General features: G+C 46.2%; 1 protein-coding gene across 1 annotated transcript in view; it reads right to left on the bottom strand.

The window, feature by feature from the left end:
* Window positions 1-24,867, bottom strand: part of bnip2 (BCL2 interacting protein 2) — a 76,889-nt gene that overhangs the window by 32,532 nt on the left and 19,490 nt on the right. The window contains exons 2-3 of the mRNA XM_052517203.1: window positions 10,800-10,895; window positions 5,416-5,495 (exon numbers count right to left, since the gene is read on the bottom strand). Of these exons, the coding sequence (XP_052373163.1) occupies window positions 5,416-5,495; window positions 10,800-10,895 (176 nt within the window). The remainder of the gene's footprint in view (window positions 1-5,415; window positions 5,496-10,799; window positions 10,896-24,867) is intronic.

Here is a 24,867-nt window from a genome sequence, read left to right as displayed (position 1 = left end):
GCACATAACCTAGAGATGGGGCAGCACATAACCTAGAGATGTGGCAGTCCATAACCTAGAGATGTGGCAGTCCATAACCTAGAGATGTGGCAGCCATAACCTAGAGATGCGGCAGTCCATAACCTAGAGATGTGGCAGCACATAACCTAGAGATGTGGCAGCCCATAACCTAGAGATGCGGCAGCACATAACCTAGAGATGTGGCAGTCCATAACCTAGAGATGTGGCAGCACATAACCTATAGATGGGGCAGCACATAACCTAGAGATGGGGCAGGCAGTCCATAACCTAGAGATGTGGCAGTCCATAACCTAGAGATGTGGCAGTCCATAACCTAGAGATGTGGCAGTCCATAACCTAGAGATGTGGCAGTCCATAACCTAGAGATGTGGCAGTCCATAACCTAGAGATGCGGCAGCCCATAACCTAGAGATGTGGCAGTCCATAACCTAGAGATGAGGCAGTCCATAACCTAGAGATGCGGCAGTCCATAACCTAGAGATGTGGCAGCCCATAACCTAGAGATGTGGCAGCCCATAACCTAGAGATGTGGCAGCACATAACCTAGAGATGTGGCAGCCATAACCTAGAGATGTGGCAGCACATAACCTAGAGATGTGGCAGCACATAACCTAGAGATGCGGCAGCATAACCTAGAGATGTGGCAGCACATAACCTAGAGATGTGGCAGAGAGGCCATAACCTAGAGATGTGGCAGTCCATAACCTAGAGATGTGGCAGCACATAACCTAGAGATGGGGCAGCACATAACCTAGAGATGCGGCAGCACATAACCTAGAGATGTGGCAGCCCATAACCTAGAGATGTGGCAGTCCATAACCTAGAGATGGGGCAGCCCATAACCTAGAGATGGGGCAGCCCATAACCTAGAGATGTGGCAGCCCATAACCTAGAGATGGGGCAGCACATAACCTAGAGATGTGGCAGCACATAACCTAGAGATGTGGCAGTCCATAACCTAGAGATGGGGCAGTCCATAACCTAGAGATGGGGCAGTCCATAACCTAGAGATGGGGCAGTCCATAACCTAGAGATGGGGCAGTCCATAACCTAGAGATGGGGCAGTCCATAACCTAGAGATGTGGCAGTCCATAACCTAGAGATGTGGCAGTCCATAACCTAGAGATGGCAGTCCATAACCTAGAGAGGGGCAGCACATAACCTAGAGATGGCGGCAGTCCATAACCTAGAAATGGGGCAGCACATAACCTAGAGATGTGGCAGTCCATAACCTAAACCTAGAGATGGGGCAGCACATAACCTAGAGATGGGGCAGTCCATAACCTAGAGATGGGGCAGCACATAACCTAGAGATGTGGCAGTCCATAACCTAGAGATGGGGCAGTCCATAACCTAGAGATGTGGCAGTCCATAACCTAGAGATGTGGCAGCACATAACCTAGAGATGTGGCAGTCCATAACCTAGAGATGTGGCAGTCCATAACCTAGAGATGTGGCAGTCCATAACCTAGAGATGGGGCAGCACATAACCTAGAGATGTGGCAGCACATAACCTAGAGATGTGGCAGTCCATAACCTAGAGATGTGGCAGTCCATAACCTAGAGATGTGGCAGTCCATAACCTAGAGATGGGGCAGCCCATAACCTAGAGATGTGGCAGTCCATAACCTAGAGATGTGGCAGCACATAACCTAGAGATGTGGCAGTCCATAACCTAGAGATGTGGCAGTCCATAACCTAGAGATGTGGCAGTCCATAACCTAGAGATGTGGCAGCACATAACCTAGAGATGTGGCAGTCCATAACCTAGAGATGGGGCAGCACATAACCTAGAGATGTGGCAGTCCATAACCTAGAGATGTGGCAGCACATAACCTAGAGATGTGGCAGCACATAACCTAGAGATGGGCAGTCCATAACCTAGAGATGTGGCAGCCATAACCTAGAGATGCGGCAGCCCATAACCTAGAGATGCGGCAGTCCATAACCTATAGATGGGGCAGCCCATAACCTAGAGATGCGGCAGCACATAACCTAGAGATGCGGCAGCACATAACCTAGAGATGTGGCAGCACATAACCTAGAGATGTGGCAGCACATAACCTAGAGATGTGGCAGCACATAACCTAGAGATGTGGCAGCACATAACCTAGAGATGTGGCAGCACATAACCTAGAGATGTGGCAGTCCATAACCTAGAGATGGGGCAGCACATAACCTAGAGATGGGCAGCCATAACCTAGAGATGGGGCAGTCCATAACCTAGAGATGGGGCAGTCCATAACCTAGAGATGTGGCAGTCCATAACCTAGAGATGTGGCAGCACATAACCTAGAGATGTGGCAGTCCATAACCTAGAGATGTGGCAGTCCATAACCTAGAGATGGGGCAGCCCATAACCTAGAGATGTGGCAGTCCATAACCTAGAGATGTGGCAGTCCATAACCTAGAGATGGGGCAGTCCATAACCTAGAGATGTGGCAGTCCATAACCTAGAGATGTGGCAGTCCATAACCTAGAGATGTGGCAGTCCATAACCTAGAGATGTGGCAGTCCATAACCTAGAGATGTGGCAGCACATAACCTAGAGATGTGGCAGCACATAACCTAGAGATGGGGCAGCCATAACCTAGAGATGCGGCAGCACATAACCTAGAGATGCGGCAGCACATAACCTAGAGATGGGGCAGCACATAACCTAGAGATGTGGCAGCACATAACCTAGAGATGTGGCAGTCCATAACCTAGAGATGTGGCAGTCCATAACCTAGAGATGTGGCAGTCCATAACCTAGAGATGGGGCAGCACATAACCTAGAGATGTGCAGCACATAACCTAGAGATGGGGCAGTCCATAACCTAGAGATGGGGCAGTCCATAACCTAGAGATGGGGCAGTCCATAACCTAGAGATGGGGCAGTCCATAACCTAGAGATGGGGCAGTCCATAACCTAGAGATGGGGCAGCCCATAACCTAGAGATGTGGCAGTCCATAACCTAGAGATGGGGCAGTCCATTACCTAGAGATGGGGCAGCCCATAACCTAGAGATGGGGCAGTCCATAACCTAGAGATGGGGCAGTCCATAACCTAGAGATGGGGCAGTCCATAACCTAGAGATGGGGCAGTCCATAACCTAGAGATGGGGCAGTCCATAACCTAGAGATGGGGCAGTCCATAACCTAGAGATGTGGCAGTCCATAACCTAGAGAGGGGCAGCACATAACCTAGAGATGGGGCAGCCATAACCTAGAGATGGGGCAGCCATAACCTAGAGATGGGGCAGCACATAACCTAGAGATGGGGCAGTCCATAACCTAGAGATGCGGCAGCACATAACCTAGAGATGGGGCAGCACATAACCTAGAGATGGGGCAGCACATAACCTAGAGATGCGGCAGTCACATAACCTAGAGATGCGGCAGCACATAACCTAGAGATGTGGCAGCACATAACCTAGAGAGAGCACATAACCTAGGATGCAGCAGCCCATAACCTAGAGATGGGGCAGCCATAACCTAGAGATGTGGCAGCACATAACCTAGAGATGGGGCAGCCATAACCTAGAGATGTGGCAGCCATAACCTAGAGATGTGGCAGCACATAACCTAGAGATGTGGCAGCACATAACCTAGAGATGTGGCAGTCCATAACCTAGAGATGTGGCAGCACATAACCTATAGATTGGGCAGCACATAACCTAGAGATGTGGCAGTCCATAACCTAGAGATAATGTAATAGTAATAACCTAGAGATTTAGCAGCGCATCCAAAGCCTACAGATGTGTGCAGCACATAACCTAGAGATGGTCCCGCAGTCCATAACCTGAGATACAGCGCCATGCTCTACCAACTGAGCTACAGAAGGACCATATGTGGCAGTCCATAACCTAGAGATGCGGCAGTCCATAACCTAGAGATGTGGCAGCACATAACCTAGAGATGTGGCAGCCCATAACCTAGAGATGGGGCAGCACATAACCTAGAGATGTGGCAGTCCATAACCTAGAGATGTGGCAGCACATAACCTAGAGATGGGGCAGCACATAACCTAGAGTTTTGGCAGTACATAACCTAGAGATGTGGCAGTCCATAACCTAGAGATGGGGCAGCACATAACCTAGAGATGGGCAGTCCATAACCTAGAGATGTGGCAGCACATAACCTAGAGATGGGCAGTCCATAACCTAGAGATGTGGCAGTCCATAACCTAGAGATGTGGCAGTCCATAACCTAGAGATGTGGCAGCACATAACCTAGAGATGTGGCAGCACATAACCTAGAGATGGGGCAGTCCATTACCTAGAGATGGGGCAGCACATAACCTAGAGATGGGGCAGTCCATAACCTAGAGATGCGGCAGTCCATTACCTAGAGATGGGGCAGTCCATAACCTAGAGATGGGGCAGCCCATAACCTAGAGATGTGGCAGCACATAACCTAGAGATGGGGCAGTCCATTACCTAGAGATGGGGCAGCCCATAACCTAGAGATGCGGCAGCACATAACCTAGAGATGCGGCAGTCCATTACCTAGAGATGGGGCAGTCCATAACCTAGAGATGGGGCAGCCCATAACCTAGAGATGTGGCAGCACATAACCTAGAGATGGGGCAGTCCATTACCTAGAGATGGGGCAGCACATAACCTAGAGATGGGGCAGTCCATTACCTAGAGATGGGGCAGTCCATAACCTAGAGATGGGGCAGTCCATAACCTAGAGATGGGGCAGTCCATTACCTAGAGATGGGGCAGTCCATAACCTAGAGATGGGGCAGTCCATTACCTAGAGATGGGGCAGTCCATAACCTAGAGATGGGGCAGTCATAACCTAGAGATGTGGTTGTCCATAACCTAGAGATGGGGCAGCACATAACCTAGAGATGTGGCAGCACATAACCTAGAGATGGGGCAGTCCATTACCTAGAGATGGGGCAGCACATAACCTAGAGATGGGGCAGTCCATAACCTAGAGATGGGGCAGCCCATAACCTAGAGATGTGGCAGCACATAACCTAGAGATGGGGCAGCACATAACCTAGAGATGGGGCAGTCCATATCCTAGAGATGGGGCAGTCCATAACCTAGAGATGAGGCAGTCCATAACCTAGAGATGGGGCAGTCCATAACCTAGAGATGGGGCAGTCCATAACCTAGAGATGGGGCAGTCCATAACCTAGAGATGGGGCAGTCCATTACCTAGAGATGGGGCAGTCCATTACCTAGAGATGGGGCAGTCCATTACCTAGAGATGGGGCAGTCCATAACCTAGAGATGGGGCAGTCCATAACCTAGAGATGGGGCAGTCCATTACCTAGAGATGGGGCAGTCCATAACCTAGAGATGGGGCAGCACAGCCAAATGATGACATGAACAACATGCAACATCTGAGGTTTGGCAGATACTGATGAGCAGAGATACTGAATGGCTTTCTTACCAGACTGTCCTTCTCCAGAGGGTCCAGTGAAGAGATCTTCACCCAGCTGAATGTCCTCCTCTTCCTCCTCAGGTAGGGGCCTACAGACACACAACAGGTCATATATAACCCTTGCTCCTCACACAACAACAGTAGAGGATATGGCTGCTATTACCACTACTAACCAACTGCTCGTTCAGTGTTGAAAGCATTATAACATATACACTACAAGTATGTGGACACCCCTTCAAATTAGTGGATTTGTCTAACATTGGGAGTATAATGGCCTTACTGAAGAGCTTGTGACTTTTCAAATGTATACCCTGGTCAACTGTGTTGTTATTGTGGAAACGTCTAGCAGCAACAATGGCTCAGCCGCAAAGTAGTAGGCCTCACAAGCTCACAGAATGGGACCGCCGAGTGCTGAAGCGTGTAGCGTGTAAAAACCCTCTGTCCTCGGTGGCAACACTCACTTCAGTGTTCCAAACTGCCTCTGGAAGCAACGTCAGCACAATAACGTTTTGTCGCCCTTTAGTTCCAGTGAAGGGAAATCTTAACGCTACAGCATACAATGATGACCTTCTAGACAATTTTGTGCTTCCAACTTAGTGGAAGGCCCTTTCATATTTCAGCATGACAATGCCACCGTGCACAAAGCGAGGTCAATACATAAATGGTTTGTTGAGATCGGTGTGAAAGAACTTGACTGGCCTGCACAAAGCCCTGACTTCAACCCCATCAAACACCTTTGGGATGAATCGGAACGCTGACTGCGAGCCAGGCCTAATCATCCCAACATCAGTGCCTCACTAATGCTCTGGTGGCTGAATGGAAGCAAGTCCACATGCAGCAATGTTCCAACATCTAGTGGAAAGCCTTCCCAGAAGAGTGGAGGCTGTTATAGCAGCAATGTTCCAACATCTAGTGGAAAGCCTTCCCAGAAGAGTGGAGGCTGTTATAGCAGCAATGTTCCAACATCTAGTGGAAAGCCTTCCCAGAAGAGTGGAGGCTGTTATAGCAGCAATGTTCCTACATCTAGTGGAAAGCCTTCCCAGAAGAGTGGAGGCTGTTATAGCAGCAATGTTCCAACATCTAGTGGAAAGCCTTCCCAGAAGAGTGGAGGCTGTTATAGCAGCAATGTTCCAACATCTAGTGGAAAGCCTTCCCAGAAGAGTGGAGGCTGTTATAGCAGCAATGTTCCAACATCTAGTGGAAAGCCTTCCCAGAAGAGTGGAGGCTGTTATAGCAGCAATGTTCCAAGACCTAGTGGAAAGCCTTCCCAGAAGAGTGGAGGCTGTTATAGCAGCAATGTTTCAACATCTAGTGGAAATCCTTCCCAGAAGAGTGGAGGCTGTTATAGTAGCAATGTTCCAACATCTAGTGGAAAGCCTTCCCAGAAGAGTGGAGGCTGTTATAGCAGCAATGTTCCAACATCTAGTGGAAAGCCTTCCCAGAAGAGTGGAGGCTGTTATAGCAGCAATGTTCCAACATCTAGTGGAAAGCCTTCCCAGAAGAGTGGAGGCTGTTATAGCAGCAATGTTCCAACATCTAGTGGAAAGCCTTCCCAGAAGAGTGGAGGCTGTTATAGCAGCAATGTTCCAACATCTAGTGGAAAGCCTTCCCAGAAGAGTGGAGGCTGTTATAGCAGCAATGTTCCAACATCTAGTGGAAAGCCTTCCCAGAAGAGTTGAGGCTGTTATAGCAGCAATGTTCCAACATCTAGTGGAAAGCCTTCCCAGAAGAGTGGAGGCTGTTATAGCAGCAATGTTCCAACATCTAGTGGAAAGCCTTCCCAGAAGAGTGGAGGCTGTTATAGCAGCAATGTTCCAACATCTAGTGGAAAGCCTTCCCAGAAGAGTGGAGGCTGTTATAGCAGCAATGTTCCAACATCTAGTGGAAAGCCTTCCCAGAAGAGTGGAGGCTGTTATAGCAGCAATGTTCCAACATCTAGTGGAAAGCCTTCCCAGAAGAGTGGAGGCTGTTATAGCTGCAATGTTTCAACATCTAGTGGAAAGCCTTCCCAGAAGAGTGGAGGCTGTTATAGCAGCAATATTCCAACATCTAGTGGAAAGCCTTCCCAGAAGAGTGGAGGCTGTTATAGCAGCAATGTTCCAACATCTAGTGGAAAGCCTTCCCAGAATAGTGGAGGCTGTTATCGCAGCAATGTTCCAACATCTAGTGGAAAGCCTTCCCAGAAGAGTGGAGGCTGTTATCACAGCAATGTTCCAACATCTAGTGGAAAGCCTTCCCAGAAGAGTGGAGGCTGTTATAGCAACAATGTTCCAACATCTAGTGGAAAGCCTTCCCAGAAGAGTGGAGGCTGTTATAGCAGCAATGTTCCTACAACTAGTGGAAAGCCTTTCCAGAAGAGTGGAGGCTGTTATAGCAGCAATGTTCCAACATCTAGTGGAAAGCCTTCCCAGAAGAGTGGAGGCTGTTATAGCAGCAATGTTTCAACATCTAGTGGAAAGCCTTCCCAGAAGAGTGGAGGCTGTTATAGCGGCAATGTTCCAACATCTAGTGGAAAGCCTTCCCAGAAGAGTGGAGGCTGTTATAGCAGCAATGTTCCTACAACTAGTGGAAAGCCTTTCCAGAAGAGTGGAGGCTGTTATAGCAGCAATGTTCCAACATCTAGTGGAAAGCCTTCCCAGAAGAGTGGAGGCTGTTATAGCAACAATGTTCCTACATCTAGTGGAAAGCCTTCCCAGAAGAGGGGAGGCTGTTATAGCAACAATGTTCCAACATCTAGTGTAAAGCCTTCCCAGATGAGTGGAGGCTGTTATAGCAACAATGTTCCAACATCTAGTGGAAAGCCTTCCCAGAAGAGTGGAGGCTGTTATAGCAGCAATGTTCCAACATCTAGTGGAAAGCCTTCCCAGAAGAGTGGAGGCTGTTATAGCAGCAATGTTCCAACATCTAGTGGAAAGCCTTCCCAGAAGAGTGGAGGCTGTTATAGCAGCAATGTTCCAACATCTAGTGGAAAGCCTTCCCAGAAGAGTGGAGGCTGTTATAGCAACAATGTTCCTACATCTAGTGGAAAGCCTTCCCAGAAGAGTGGAGGCTGTTATAGCAGCAATGTTCCAACATCTAGTGGAAAGCCTTCCCAGAAGAGTGGAGGCTGTTATGGCAGCAATGTTCCAACATCTAGTAGAAAGCCTTCCCAGAAGAGTGGAGGCTGTTATAGCAGCTATGTTCCAACATCTAGTGGAAAGCCTTCCCAGAAGAGTGGAGGCTGTTATAGCAGCAATGTTCCAACATCTAGTGGAAAGCCTTCCCAGAAGAGTGGAGGCTGTTATAGCAGCAATGTTCCAAGACCTAGTGGAAAGCCTTCCCAGAAGAGTGGAGGCTGTTATAGCAGCAATGTTTCAACATCTAGTGGAAATCCTTCCCAGAAGAGTGGAGGCTGTTATAGTAGCAATGTTCCAACATCTAGTGGAAAGCCTTCCCAGAAGAGTGGAGGCTGTTATAGCAGCAATGTTCCAACATCTAGTGTAAAGCCTTCCCAGAAGAGTGGAGGCTGTTATAGCAGCAATGTTCCAACATCTAGTGGAAAGCCTTCCCAGAAGAGTGGAGGCTGTTATAGCAGCAATGTTCCAACATCTAGTGGAAAGCCTTCCCAGGAGAGTGGAGGCTGTTATAGCAGCAATGTTCCAACATGTAGTGGAAAGCCTTCCCAGAAGAGTGGACGCTGTTATAGCAGCAATGTTCCAACATCTAGGGGAAAGCCTTCCCAGAAGAGTGGAGGCTGTTATAGCAGCAATGTTCCAACATGTAGTGGAAAGCCTTCCCAGAAGAGTGGAGGCTGTTATAGCAGCAATGTTCCAACATGTAGTGGAAAGCCTTCCCAGAAGAGTGGACGCTGTTATAGCAGCAATGTTCCAACATCTAGTGGAAAGCCTTCCCAGAAGAGTGGAGGCTGTTATAGCTGCAATGTTTCAACATCTAGTGGAAAGCCTTCCCAGAAGAGTGGAGGCTGTTATAGCAGCAATATTCCAACATCTAGTGGAAAGCCTTCCCAGAAGAGTGGAGGCTGTTATAGCAGCAATGTTCCAACATCTAGTGGAAAGCCTTCCCAGAATAGTGGAGGCTGTTATCGCAGCAATGTTCCAACATCTAGTGGAAAGCCTTCCCAGAAGAGTGGAGGCTGTTATCACAGCAATGTTCCAACATCTAGTGGAAAGCCTTCCAGAAGAGTGGAGGCTGTTATAGCAACAATGTTCCAACATCTAGTGGAAAGCCTTCCCAGAAGAGTGGAGGCTGTTATAGCAGCAATGTTCCTACAACTAGTGGAAAGCCTTTCCAGAAGAGTGGAGGCTGTTATAGCAGCAATGTTCCAACATCTAGTGGAAAGCCTTCCCAGAAGAGTGGAGGCTGTTATAGCAGCAATGTTTCAACATCTAGTGGAAAGCCTTCCCAGAAGAGTGGAGGCTGTTATAGCAGCAATGTTCCAACATCTAGTGGAAAGCCTTCCCAGAAGAGTGGAGGCTGTTATAGCAGCAATGTTCCTACAACTAGTGGAAAGCCTTTCCAGAAGAGTGGAGGCTGTTATAGCAGCAATGTTCCAACATCTAGTGGAAAGCCTTCCCAGAAGAGTGGAGGCTGTTATAGCAACAATGTTCCACATCTAGTGGAAAGCCTTCCCAGAAGAGTGGAGGCTGTTATAGCAGCAATGTTCCAACATCTAGTGGAAAGCCTTCCCAGAAGAGTGGAGGCTGTTATAGCAGCAATGTTCCAACATCTAGTAGAAAGCCTTCCCAGAAGAGTGGAGGCTGTTATAGCAGCTATGTTCCAACATCTAGTGGAAAGCCTTCCCAGAAGAGTGGAGGCTGTTATAGCAGCAATGTTCCAACATCTAGTGGAAAGCCTTCCCAGAAGAGTGGAGGCTGTTATAGCAGCAATGTTCCAAGACCTAGTGGAAAGCCTTCCCAGAAGAGTGGAGGCTGTTATAGCAGCAATGTTTCAACATCTAGTGGAAATCCTTCCCAGAAGAGTGGAGGCTGTTATAGTAGCAATGTTCCAACATCTAGTGGAAAGCCTTCCCAGAAGAGTGGAGGCTGTTATAGCAGCAATGTTCCAACATCTAGTGGAAAGCCTTCCCAGAAGAGTGGAGGCTGTTATAGCAGCAATGTTCCAACATCTAGTGGAAAGCCTTCCCAGAAGAGTGGAGGCTGTTATAGCAGCAAAGAAGGGACCAACTCCATATTAATGGCCATGATTTTGGAACGATATGTTGGACGAGCAGGTGTCCACATACTTTTGGTCATGTAGTGTGAAAGACTACTACCCAGAAAAGAGAATACTGCCTGGAGATCAGAGGGTTTATGAGTATTGACTGTGATGCCTCTAGTTACCAGAGCTAAAGTCAGGTTGTTAGGTATGCCTGGTTGTCGGAAGACGCGTGTTACCTGGGGAAGTCCTCGTCCTGCCACTCCTCTTTAAGTTCCACCCCCTCCATGCGGAGACGAGCCTCGGTGGTCGCAACAGACTCCTGGCGCTCCAGACTGCAGAGAGAGAGACAGTTTAATGCTACAGACTGCAGAGAGAGAGACAGAACAGTTTAATGCTACAGACTGCAGAGAGAGAGACAGGTCAGAACAGTTTAATGCTACAGACTGCAGAGAGAGAGACAGGTCAGAACAGTTTAATGTTACAGACTGCAGAGAGAGAGACAGGTCAGAACAGTTTAATGCTACAGACTGCAGAGAGAGAGACAGGTCAGAACAGTTTAATGCTACAGACTGCAGAGAGAGAGACAGGTCAGAACAGTTTAATGTTACAGACTGCAGAGAGAGAGAGACAGGTCAGAACAGTTTAATGCTACAGACTGCAGAGAGAGAGACAGAACAGTTTAATGCTACAGACTGCAGAGAGAGAGACAGGTCAGAACAGTTTAATGCTACAGACTGCAGAGAGAGAGACAGAACAGTTTAATGCTACAGACTGCAGAGAGAGAGACAGAACAGTTTAATGCTACAGACTGCAGAGAGAGAGAGACAGGTCAGAACAGTTTAATGCTACAGACTGCAGAGAGAGAGACAGGTCAGAACAGTTTAATGTTACAGACTGCAGAGAGAGAGACAGGTCAGAACAGTTTAATGCTACAGACTGCAGAGAGAGAGAGACAGGTCAGAACAGTTTAATGCTACAGACTGCAGAGAGAGAGAGACAGGTCAGAACAGTTTAATGTTACAGACTGCAGAGAGAGAGAGAGAGGTCAGAACAGTTTAATGCTACAGACTGCAGAGAGAGAGACAGGTCAGAACAGTTTAATGTTCCAGACTGCAGAGAGAGAGACACAGAACAGTTTAATGTTACAGACTGCAGAGAGAGAGACAGGTCAGAACAGTTTAATGCTACAGACTGCAGAGAGAGAGACAGGTCAGAACAGTTTAATGCTACAGACTGCAGAGAGAGAGACAGAACAGTTTAATGCTACAGACTGCAGAGAGAGAGACAGGTCAGAACAGTTTAATGTTACAGACTGCAGAGAGAGAGACAGGTCAGAACAGTTTAATGTTCCAGACTGCAGAGAGAGAGAGACAGAACAGTTTAATGCTACAGACTGCAGAGAGAGAGACAGGTCAGAACAGTTTAATGTTACAGACTGCAGAGAGAGAGACAGGTCAGAACAGTTTAATGCTACAGACTGCAGAGAGAGAGACAGGTCAGAACAGTTTAATGCTACAGACTGCAGAGAGAGAGACAGGTCAGAACAGTTTAATGTTACAGACTGCAGAGAGAGAGACAGGTCAGAACAGTTTAATGCTACAGACTGCAGAGAGAGAGACAGGTCAGAACAGTTTAATGCTACAGACTGCAGAGAGAGAGAGACAGGTCAGAACAGTTTAATGCTACAGACTGCAGAGAGAGAGACAGGTCAGAACAGTTTAATGTTACAGACTGCAGAGAGAGAGACAGAACAGTTTAATGCTACAGACTGCAGAGAGAGAGACAGGTCAGAACAGTTTAATGCTACAGACTGCAGAGAGAGAGAGACAGGTCAGAACAGTTTAATGCTACAGACTGCAGAGAGAGAGAGACAGGTCAGAACAGTTTAATGCTACAGACTGCAGAGAGAGAGACAGGTCAGAACAGTTTAATGCTACAGACTGCAGAGAGAGAGACAGGTCAGAACAGTTTAATGTTACAGACTGCAGAGAGAGAGACAGGTCAGAACAGTTTAATGCTACAGACTGCAGAGAGAGAGACAGGTCAGAACAGTTTAATGCTACAGACTGCAGAGAGAGAGACAGGTCAGAACAGTTTAATGCTACAGACTGCAGAGAGAGAGACAGGTCAGAACAGTTTAATGCTACAGACTGCAGAGAGAGAGACAGGTCAGAACAGTTTAATGTTACAGACTGCAGAGAGGAGAGACAGGTCAGAACAGTTTAATGCTACAGACTGCAGAGAGAGAGACAGAACAGTTTAATGCTACAGACTGCAGAGAGAGAGACAGGTCAGAACAGTTTAATGCTACAGACTGCAGAGAGAGAGACAGAACAGTTTAATGCTACAGACTGCAGAGAGAGAGACAGTTTAATGCTACAGACTGCAGGGAGAGAGAGACAGGTCAGAACAGTTTAATGCTACAGACTGCAGAGAGAGAGACAGGTCAGAACAGTTTAATGTTACAGACTGCAGAGAGAGAGACAGGTCAGAACAGTTTAATGCTACAGACTGCAGGGAGAGAGAGACAGGTCAGAACAGTTTAATGCTACAGACTGCAGAGAGAGAGAGACAGGTCAGAACAGTTTAATGCTACAGACTGCAGAGAGAGAGAGAGACAGAACAGTTTAATGCTACAGACTGCAGAGAGAGAGAGACAGGTCAGAACAGTTTAATGTTCCAGACTGCAGAGAGAGAGACAGGTCAGAACAGTTTGTTACAGACTGCAGAGAGAGAGACAGGTCAGAACAGTTTAATGCTACAGACTGCAGGGAGAGAGACAGGTCAGAACAGTTTAATGCTACAGACTGCAGGGAGAGAGACAGGTCAGAACAGTTTAATGCTACAGACTGCAGAGAGAGAGACAGGTCAGAACAGTTTAATGTTACAGACTGCAGAGAGAGAGACAGGTCAGAACAGTTTAATGCTACAGACTGCAGAGAGAGAGACAGGTCAGAACAGTTTAATGCTACAGACTGCAGAGAGAGAGACAGGTCAGAACAGTTTAATGTTACAGACTGCAGAGAGAGAGACAGGTCAGAACAGTTTAATGCTACAGACTGCAGGGAGAGAGACAGGTCAGAACAGTTTAATGCTACAGACTGCAGAGAGAGAGACAGGTCAGAACAGTTTGTTCCAGACTGCAGAGAGAGAGACAGGTCAGAACAGTTTAATGCTACAGACTGCAGAGAGAGAGACAGGTCAGAACAGTTTAATGCTACAGACTGCAGAGAGAGAGAGACAGGTCAGAACAGTTTAATGCTACAGACTGCAGAGAGAGAGACAGGTCAGAACAGTTTAATGCTACAGACTGCAGGGAGAGAGACAGAACAGTTTAATGCTACAGACTGCAGGGAGAGAGACAGGTCAGAACAGTTTAATGCTACAGACTGCAGAGAGAGAGAGACAGGTCAGAACAGTTTAATGCTACAGACTGCAGAGAGAGAGACAGAACAGTTTAATGCTACAGACTGCAGAGAGAGAGTCAGGTCAGAACAGTTTAATGCTACAGACTGCAGGGAGAGAGTCAGGTCAGAACAGTTTAATGCTACAGACTGCAGAGAGAGAGACAGGTCAGAACAGTTTAATGCTACAGACTGCAGAGAGAGAGACAGGTCAGAACAGTTTAATGCTACAGACTGCAGAGAGACAGGTCAGAACAGTTTGTTCCAGACTGCAGGGAGACAGGTCAGAACAGTTTAATGCTACAGACTGCAGAGAGAGAGACAGGTCAGAACAGTTTGTTACAGACTGCAGAGAGAGAGACAGGTCAGAACAGTTTGTTACAGACTGCAGAGAGAGACAGGTCAGAACAGTTTGTTCCAGACTGCAGGGAGAGAGACAGGTCAGAACAGTTTAATGCTACAGACTGCAGAGAGAGAGAACAGGTCAGAACAGTTTAATGTTACAGACTGCAGAGAGAGAGACAGGTCAGAACAGTTTAATGCTACAGACTGCAGAGAGAGAGACAGAACAGTTTAATGCTACAGACTGCAGAGAGAGAGACAGGTCAGAACAGTTTAATGCTACAGACTGCAGAGAGAGAGACAGGTCAGAACAGTTTAATGCTACAGACTGCAGAGAGAGAGACAGAACAGTTTAATGCTACAGACTGCAGAGAGAGAGACAGAACAGTTTAATGCTACAGACTGCAGAGAGAGAGACAGAACAGTTTAATGCTACAGACTGCAGAGAGAGAGAGACAGGTCAGAACAGTTTAATGCTACAGACTGCAGAGAGAGAGACAGGTCAGAACAGTTTAATGCTACAGACTGCAGAGAGAGAGACAGGTCAGAACAGTTTAATGCTACAGACTGCAGAGAGAGAGACAGAACAGTTTAATGCTACAGACTGCAGAGAGAGAGACAGGTCAGAACAGTTTAATGCTACAGACTGCAGAGAGAGAGAGAGACAGAACAGTTTAATGCTACAGACTGCAGAGAGAGAGACAGGTCAGAACAGTTTAATGTTACAGACTGCAGAGAGAGAGACAGGTCAGAACAGTTTAATGCTACAGACTGCAGAGAGAGAGACAGGTCAGAACAGTTTAATGCTACAGACTGCAGGGAGAGAGACAGGTCAGAACAGTTTAATGCTACAGACTGCAGAGAGAGAGAGAGACAGGTCAGAACAGTTTAATGCTACAGACTGCAGAGAGAGAGACAGAGAACAGTTTAATGCTACAGACTGCAGAGAGAGAGAGACAGAACAGTTTAATGCTACAGACTGCAGAGAGAGAGACAGTTTAATGCTACAGACTGCAGAGAGAGAGACAGGTCAGAACAGTTTAATGCTACAGACTGCAGAGAGAGAGACAGGTCAGAACAGTTTAATGTTACAGACTGCAGAGAGAGAGACAGAACAGTTTAATGCTACAGACTGCAGAGAGAGAGACAGGTCAGAACAGTTTAATGTTATAGACTGCAGAGAGAGAGAGAGACAGGTCAGAACAGTTTAATGTTACAGACTGCAGAGAGAGAGACAGTCAGAACAGTTTAATGTTACAGACTGCAGAGAGAGAGAGACAGGTCAGAACAGTTTGTTCCAGACTGCAGAGAGAGAGACAGGTCAGAACAGTTTAATGCTACAGACTGCAGAGAGAGAGACAGGTCAGAACAGTTTAATGTTCCAGACTGCAGAGAGAGAGAGACAGAACAGTTTAATGCTACAGACTGCAGAGAGAGAGACAGGTCAGAACAGTTTAATGCTACAGACTGCAGAGAGAGAGACAGGTCAGAACAGTTTAATGCTACAGACTGCAGGGAGAGAGACAGGTCAGAACAGTTTAATGCTACAGACTGCAGAGAGAGAGACAGGTCAGAACAGTTTAATGTTACAGACTGCAGAGAGAGAGACAGGTCAGAACAGTTTAATGCTACAGACTGCAGAGAGAGAGACAGGTCAGAACAGTTTAATGCTACAGACTGCAGAGAGAGAGACAGGTCAGAACAGTTTAATGCTACAGACTGCAGAGAGAGAGACAGAACAGTTTAATGCTACAGACTGCAGAGAGAGACAGGTCAGAACAGTTTAATGCTACAGACTGCAGAGAGAGAGACAGGTCAGAACAGTTTAATGCTACAGACTGCAGAGAGAGAGACAGGTCAGAACAGTTTAATGCTACAGACTGCAGAGAGAGAGACAGGTCAGAACAGTTTAATGCTACAGACTGCAGAGAGAGACAGGTCAGAACAGTTTAATGCTACAGACTGCAGAGAGAGAGAGACAGGTCAGAACAGTTTAATGCTACAGACTGCAGAGAGAGAGACAGGTCAGAACAGTTTAATGTTCCAGACTGCAGAGAGAGAGAGACAGAACAGTTTAATGCTACAGACTGCAGAGAGAGAGACAGGTCAGAACAGTTTAATGCTACAGACTGCAGAGAGAGAGACAGGTCAGAACAGTTTAATGTTACAGACTGCAGAGAGAGAGAGACAGAACAGTTTAATGCTACAGACTGCAGAGAGAGAGACAGGTCAGAACAGTTTAATGCTACAGACTGCAGAGAGAGAGACAGGTCAGAACAGTTTAATGCTACAGACTGCAGAGAGAGTCAGGTCAGAACAGTTTAATGCTACAGACTGCAGAGAGAGAGACAGGTCAGAACAGTTTAATGCTACAGACTGCAGAGAGACAGGTCAGAACAGTTTAATGCTACAGACTGCAGAGAGAGAGACAGGTCAGAACAGTTTTGTTCTGCAGACTGCAGGGAGACAGGTCAGAACAGTTTAATGCTACAGACTGCAGAGAGAGAGACAGGTCAGAACAGTTTGTTACAGACTGCAGAGAGAGAGACAGGTCAGAACAGTTTGTTACAGACTGCAGAGAGAGACAGGTCAGAACAGTTTGTTCCAGACTGCAGGGAGAGAGACAGGTCAGAACAGTTTAATGCTACAGACTGCAGGGAGAGAGACAGGTCAGAACAGTTTAATGCTACAGACTGCAGAGAGAGAGACAGAACAGTTTAATGATACAGACTGCAGAGAGAGAGAGACAGGTCAGAACAGTTTAATGCTACAGACTGCAGAGAGAGAGAGACAGGACAGAACAGTTTAATGTTACAGACTGCAGAGAGAGAGAGACAGATCAGAACAGTTTAATGCTACAGACTGCAGAGAGAGAGAGACAGGTCAGAACAGTTTAATGTTACAGAATGCAGAGAGAGAGACAGGTCAGAACAGTTTAATGCTACAGACTGCAGAGAGAGAGAGAGAACAGTTTAATGTTACAGACTGCAGAGAGAGAGAGAGAGAGTTTACAGAACAGTTTAATGCTACAGACTGCAGGGAGAGAGACAGGTCAGAACAGTTTAATGTTACAGACTGCAGAGAGAGAGAGACAGGTCAGAACAGTTTAATGTTACAGACTGCAGAGAGAGAGACAGAACAGTTTAATGCTACAGACTGCAGAGAGAGAGACAGAACAGTTTAATGTTACAGACTGCAGAGAGAGAGAGACAGGTCAGAACAGTTTAATGTTACAGACTGCAGAGAGAGAGACAGGTCAGAACAGTTTGTTACAGACTGCAGAGAGAGAGACAGGTCAGAACAGTTTGTTACAGACTGCAGAGAGAGAGACAGGTCAGAACAGTTTGTTACAGACTGCAGAGAGAGACAGGTCAGAACAGTTTAATGCTACAGACTGCAGAGAGAGAGTCAGGTCAGAACAGTTTAATGCTTTGTTACAGACTGCAGAGAGAGACAGACTGCAGACTGCAGAGAGACAGGTCAGAACAGTTTAATGCTACAGACTGCAGAGAGAGAGACAGGTCAGAACAGTTTAATGCTACAGACTGCAGAGAGAGAGAGACAGGTCAGAACAGTTTGTTCTAGACTGCAGAGAGAGAGACAGGTCAGAACAGTTTAATGCTACAGACTGCAGAGAGACAGGTCAGAACAGTTTAATGCTACAGACTGCAGAGAGAGTCAGAACAGTTTGTTCTAGACTGCAGGGAGAGAAAGCGGGTCATCATGTTTTAGAAAGGAAGCACACCAGTACTATGAACGGTTCCAGACTGCAGGATAAGACACAGGTCGTCCCAGTTGAATATCCCTTCAAAAGACCTCTCTGTGTTCCAGTCAGTGAACAGCAGCAAGCCAAGGAGTCAGAGATAATCTGACACAGAAAGCGTAACAAGACAATCATTTATCTGTGACTGGTAGCTCAATATCCTAGACATGACGGGAGTTCTCAGTTCATCCTTAAACAGACGGAACTAAGAGATCCTCCACCCAACTGCCGCAACTAACCCTCAATAGATGGTTTGTGTACTTGGCTCGTGTGGCCATGCGCGTGTGGCTGTGCACGTGTGGCCGTGCTAATGCTAATCAAAAGTATTCATACAGTCTGAGAAAATTTTTATTAAATACAATTTATTCTCACATCTACACACAATACCCCATAAAGAAAAAGTGAAAACATGTTTGCAAATGTATTGAAAATGGTAGAAATATCTCATTTACATAAGTATTGATACCCCTGAGTCGATACATTGTAGAAACACCTTTGGCAGCAATTACAGCTGTGAGTCTTTCTGGGTAAGTCTCTAAGATTGGATTGTGCAATATTTGTCCATTATTATTTTCGAAATTCTTCAAGCTCAGTCAAATTGGTTGTTGATCATTGCTAGACAAAGGAATTCTAGGTCAGGTGAACAAAAGGACTTGAGTTAATGTATGTTGTGATTACACCATGAGTTGTTAATCATAAGGCATACAACCCCGCCCTTCTTCTTACCAGAGAGGTGTTTGTTTTTGTCGGCGAGGTGCGTGAAGAAGCCAGGTGGCTGTACCGACTCTGATAACGTATCCCGAGTGAGCCATGGTTCCGTGATACAGAGAATGTTAAACCCTTGCTCAGATTTCGTCTACCTTGTTGTCAAGTGACTGGACATTGGCGAGTAGTATACTCGGGAGCAGTGATCCTGTCTACAGAGCCTGACCAGAAGACCACTCCGTCTGCACCTTCTGCGGCGCCATTATTTTGGGTCGCCGACTGGGATCCGATCAACCCAGGTGGACCAAACAGAGGATCCACTTCGGGAAAGTCGTATTCCTGGTCGTAATGTTGGTAAGTTGACGTTGCTCTTATATCCAATAGTTCCTCCCAGCTGTAATAAGACTTAAGATTTCCTGGGGTAACAATGTAAGAAATAAAACATTTTTAAAAAACAAATTACTGCATAGTTTCCTAGGAACGCGAAGTGAGGCTGCCATCTCGTTCAGCGCTATCCCCGTCGTTAACAATTACAAGCATACCCATAACATGATGCAGCCATCACTATGCTTGAAAATATAGATTGGTACTCAGTAGTGGTGTAACAGACCGTAGTTGATCCGTGATCCGTACGGTTCACCCCCCCCCCCACGGTTCAGCACGCATGTGAACCGCGGATCAATTGCGAAGTTGAACCATCATTGTGTGAAATACAGGTTTACTGCCGTTGTTACATTTTAAAGTAATAACTCCCTAAATCTCGATGAAGAGTTGCATTGCAAAGATAGACAAGAGATGCTTGCTGTGTTCTACTCTGAAGCCAGAAGGTTGATTTGATTCATTTAAAAAAAAAAAGTTGTGTGTACTGTTCACATGAACAGGGCATGTTGAATCCAAACGAATCAATCCTCACGTTGCAAAAAGCAAAAGAAGAAAAAAAAAAGCGCCGTGACAGCCATGGCGGAGGAGCTGAAGAATGATGATGGGGAGAAGGGTGGTGAACGACATCACTACGGTGTGTTGGCATTGTGCCATAAGAAAGCCGTGTGATCATGGAAATACATCGAGCGAGGCCACACATTTAAAGTGTCATTACCCTGGTGTGTTAGGTGACGGGAGCCAACTCAGCCAAGAGACAACAACTTCTCACTGCGGCATTTAAGCCCTTTGCTGCAGAATCAGACCGGGCTAAAGCCATCACCAAATCTATTGGGATGTTTATCTCTGCAGACATGAGGCCATACTCTGTTGTGGAAAACAAAGGGGTTTACAAATATGGTGAAAGTGCTTGAGCCACGCTAGGAAAGCAGATTGGGGGCTAGAGAGGCCCAATAGCAATATCCCAGCCAAGAACCAAGTAAATGCAGTGATAGAGGACTGGGGCCACAGATAGCTTGCTTTGCACTTGTGATCAATTTAGCATCTCAAAGGGGAATCTCAGTGAAGCAGATGGACCACCTACCTTGGGAGGATCAGCAAGGTAGTTTCTTTTTTCCACCGAAGCATCTGCTCACGTGCTTAAGACCAAGCAAGAAATGTTCCAGCTACCGACCCACAAGCTCATACACCACGTCACAACAACATGGAACTCCACTTCTGACATGTTGGGAGAGCCATCTTGAGCAGCAGGCAGCTGTATACTCTACGCTCTACGCTCTACGCACTAGAGGTCGACAGATTATGATTGTTCAACGCCGACACCGATTATTGGAGGAACAAAAAAAAGCAGCTACCGATTAAATCGGCTGATTATATTTGTCCCAAAGCAAGCATCAGCTAGCCACGAGCTAGACCCATATACCAGCTAATTCTAGGGCTACAATACCTCCTTTGCCAATTGGCCTGGACCCTTTATTGTCAACAAGGAGCCCCGCCGGTCCATCACAACTGGACTGCCGACATGATCGCCCGATGTGTTCTCAACAGGCTATTCTGTTAAGATGTCGCCGAAGAACCATCTACTAGCCCCAGCCTGCTAGCTTTTGTGAACACTGTGTCCCCTGCTCGCCTAGTGTAGTAGTGATTACCGAACGGCACCCTGACTCACCTATTGCTGCTCTTTTAACCCTATGATCACTCGGCTACACAGCTGATGGACTGTTTCAATAACACGGTACCTCCTTTAGTTTACCTGTCAGCCCCAGCCTAGAACTCAGGTCCTGTAACCATGTGTATGTGACAAATACATTTGATTTGAATGTACCTAACGGACCCGCTCTACCCATTCATCGCCAATTACCAGTAGTTGTCTTAGCTCTCCTGATCAACACCTGTCATTGCTTTATGCCTCTCGCTAATGTCAATATGTCTACTGCTGTCTTGGCATGTTCTTACAGTTTTATTTCAAAATGCCTTAAATAGCTATTTTGTCCCACCAGACACACCTGCGGTCACCTCACCTGACTTAACTGGTGCCTCCAGAGACAAAACCGCTCTCATCATCACTCAACGCCTAGGTTTACCTCCACTGCACTCACATCCTACCATACCATTCTGTACATTATGCCCTGAATCTATTCTACCACGCCCAGAAATCTGCTCCTTATTCTCTGTTCCCAACACACTAGACGGCCAGTCCTTATAGCCTTTAGCCGTACCCTCATCAAACTCCTCCTCTGGTGCTGTAGAGGTTAACCCGGGCCCTGCAGCCCACAGTTCCACTCCTGTTCACCAGGCGCTATCATTTGTTGACTTCTGTAACCGTAAAAGCCTAGTAAAGGCTAGCTTTTTCAAACAGAAATTTGCATCCTGTTGCACAAACTCCAAAAAGTTCCGGGACATTGTAAAGTCCATGGAGAACAAGAGCACCTCCTCCCAGCTGTCCACTGCACTGAGGCTAGGAAACTCTGTCACCACAGATAAATCTACGATAATCGAGAATTTCAATAAGCATTTTTTCTACAGCTGGCCATGTCTTCCACCTGGCTACCCCAACACCAGCTCTGCAGCTCTCCCCACAGCAACTTGCCCAAGACTTCCCCATTTCTCCTTCACCCAAATCCAGACAGCTGATGTTCTGAAAGAGCTGCAAAACCTGGACCCGTACAATCAAGCTGGGCTAAACAATCTGGACCATCTCTAAAATTATCCACCGAAATGGTTGCAACGCCTATTACTAGCCTGTTTGACCTTTCATATCGTCTGAGATTGGAAAACTGCCACGGTCATCCCCCGCTTCAAAGGGGGAGACACTCTAGACCCAAACTGTTACAGATCTATCCTACCCTGCCGTTCTAAAGTCTTCGAAAGCCAAGTTAACAAACAGATCACCGACCATTTCGAATCCCACTGTACCTTCTCCACTATGCAATCTGGTTTCTGAGCTCAGCCACGCTCAAGGTCCTAAACGATATCATAACCTCCGTCGATAAAAGACAGTACTGTGCAGCCGTCTTCAACCTGGCTAACATGCTGACCAGACCGGACACGTCGCGTGCGCAAGTGTCGCAAAATAAAGTTTGAAATCCATGTAATTCAATTATTGCACCAACGAGCGTCTGTGATGCCAAGGGCTAAAAGTCCTGCCTCTCCCATCTCCTCTTTGGTTTATAGAAGCAGAACGTTTAGATGCCGATAACCATATAAGTTCAAAGATGAAAAGGCCTGGAAGGAGGAGAGATGACTAGAAACGATTCGGTTGGCCGTTTTATGTGTGGATTAATTGTCAGATTAGAGGACCTTGTGCATTTCAGGTAAAATAACAACTCAATGCTTATATCCCAGGACAAATTAGCAAGTGGAAGCTAACTAGCTAAACTGCCATACATGTTTAATGTTTAATGCTTTTCAACCTGTCCCCAAATGAATGTCATTGGTTCAGAGTTTGTGTTGATATTTTAACCTGCGTGTCGTGATCGTGTTTGGTGTAGGGAAACAAAATAAATGTGGTGCACGTGCACAGCTGGTTTGGGTTCCGTGTAAGGCTTTCAACTCGGCCAATCACCACATTGTTATTGGAAGACTCAATAGCCTTCGCTTCTCAAATGACTGCCTCGCCTGGTTCACCAACTACTTCTCAAATAGAGTTCAAATCGGAGGGCCTGTTATCCGGACCTCTGACAGTCTCTATGGGAGTGCTACAGGGCTCAATTCTCGGGCCAACTCTTTTCTCTGTATACATCAATGTCGCTCTTGCTGCGGATGATTCTCTGATCCACCTTTACGCAGACGACACCATTCTGTATACTTCTGGCCATTCTTTGGACACTGTGTTAACTAACCTCCAGACCAGCTTCAATGCCATACAACTCTCCTTCCGTGGCCTCCAGCTGCTCTTAAATGCAAGTAAAACTAAATGCATGCTCTTCAACCAATCGCTGCCCGCACCCGCCTGCCCGTCTAGCATCACTACTCTGGACGGTTCTGACTTAGAATATGTGGACAACTACAAATACCTAGACGTCTGTTTAGACTGTAAACTCTCCCTCCAGGCTCACATTAAGCATCTCCAATCCAAAGTTAAATCTAGATTTGGCTTCCTATTTCGCAACAAAGAATCCTTCACTCATGCTGCCAAACATACCCTCGTAAAACTGACTATCCTTTCGATCCTTGACTTCGGCGATGTCATTTTCAAAATAATCTCTAACACTTTACTCAGCAAATGTAGTCTATGGATGTAGTCTATCACAGTACCATCCCATATACTACCCACCACTGGAACCTGTATGCTCTCGTTGGCTGGACCTCGCTTCATATTCATTACCAACCCACTAGCTCCAGGTCATCTATAATTCTTTGCTAGGTAAAGCCCCGCCTTATCTCAGCACCCAACCGTAGTACGCGCTCCAGCAGATATATTTCACTGGTCATCCCCAAAACCAACTCCTCCTTTGGCAGCATTCTATGCTGCCGATGACGAACGAATTGCAAAAATTACTGAAGTTGGAGTCTTATATCTCCCTCTCTAACTTTAAGCATCAGCTGTCAGAGCAACTTACCGATCATTGCACCTGTACACAGCCTATCTGTAAATAGCCCACCCAACTACCTCATCCCCATAGTTTTTTTTGCTCCTTTGCACCCCATTATCTCTACTTGCATTCATCTTCTGCACATCTATCACTCCAGTGTTTAATTGCTAAATTGTAATTATTTTCACCACTATGGCCTATTTATTGCCTTACCTCCCCAATCTTACTACATTTGCACACACTGTATATAGATTTTTCTATTGTGTTGACTGTGTTTGTTTATTCCATGTGTAACTCTGTGTTGTTGTTTGTGTCGCACTGCTTTGCTTTATCTTGGCCAGGTCACAGTTGTAATTGAGAACTTGTTCTCAACTGGCCTATCTGGTTAAATATGGGTGAAATAAAAATCTTTAAAAGAAATGACAATACTGAACGAACACTTATTTTAACATAATACATCGATAAAATAAATGTAGTCTCAAATAAATAATGAAACATGTTCAATTTGGTTTAAATCATGCAAAAACAGTGTTGGAGAAGTAAAAGTGCAATATGTGCCATGTAAAAAAGCTAACGTAAGCTAAAGTTCCTTGCTCAGAACATGAGAACATATGAAAGCTGGTGATTCCTTTTAACATGAGTCTTCAATATTCCCAGGTAAGAAGTTTTAGGTTGCAGTTATTCTCTCTATACCATTTGTATTTCATATACCTTTGACTATTGGATGTTCTTATAGGCACTATAGTATTTCCAGCCTAATCTCGGAAGTTGATAAGCTTGAAGTCATAAACAGCGCTGTGCTTCAAGCATTGCTAAGAGCTGCTGGCAAACGCAGTAAAGTGCTGTTTGAATGAATGCTGACGAGCCTGCTGCTGTCTACCATCGCTCAGTCAGACTGCTCTATCAAATAATGGACTTAATTATAACAATAAACACACAGAAAAACGAGCCTTTGGTCATGAATATGGTCAAATCCGGAAACTATGATTTCGAAAATAAAACTTATTCTTTCTGTGAAATACGGAACCGTTCGGTATTTTATCTAACGGGTGGCAACCCTAAGTCTAAATATTGCTGTTACATTGCACAACGTTCAATGTTATATCATAATTATGTAAAATTCTGTCAAATTAATTAAGGTCTTTGTTAGGAAGAAATGGTCTTCACACAGTTCGTA

This window comes from Oncorhynchus keta, unplaced genomic scaffold (assembly GCF_023373465.1).
Source record: "Oncorhynchus keta strain PuntledgeMale-10-30-2019 unplaced genomic scaffold, Oket_V2 Un_scaffold_6048_pilon_pilon, whole genome shotgun sequence".
Taxonomy (NCBI): domain Eukaryota; kingdom Metazoa; phylum Chordata; class Actinopteri; order Salmoniformes; family Salmonidae; genus Oncorhynchus; species Oncorhynchus keta.
Note: the sequence above shows the minus strand (reverse complement) of the source record. Positions and strands in the feature narration are given on the sequence as shown.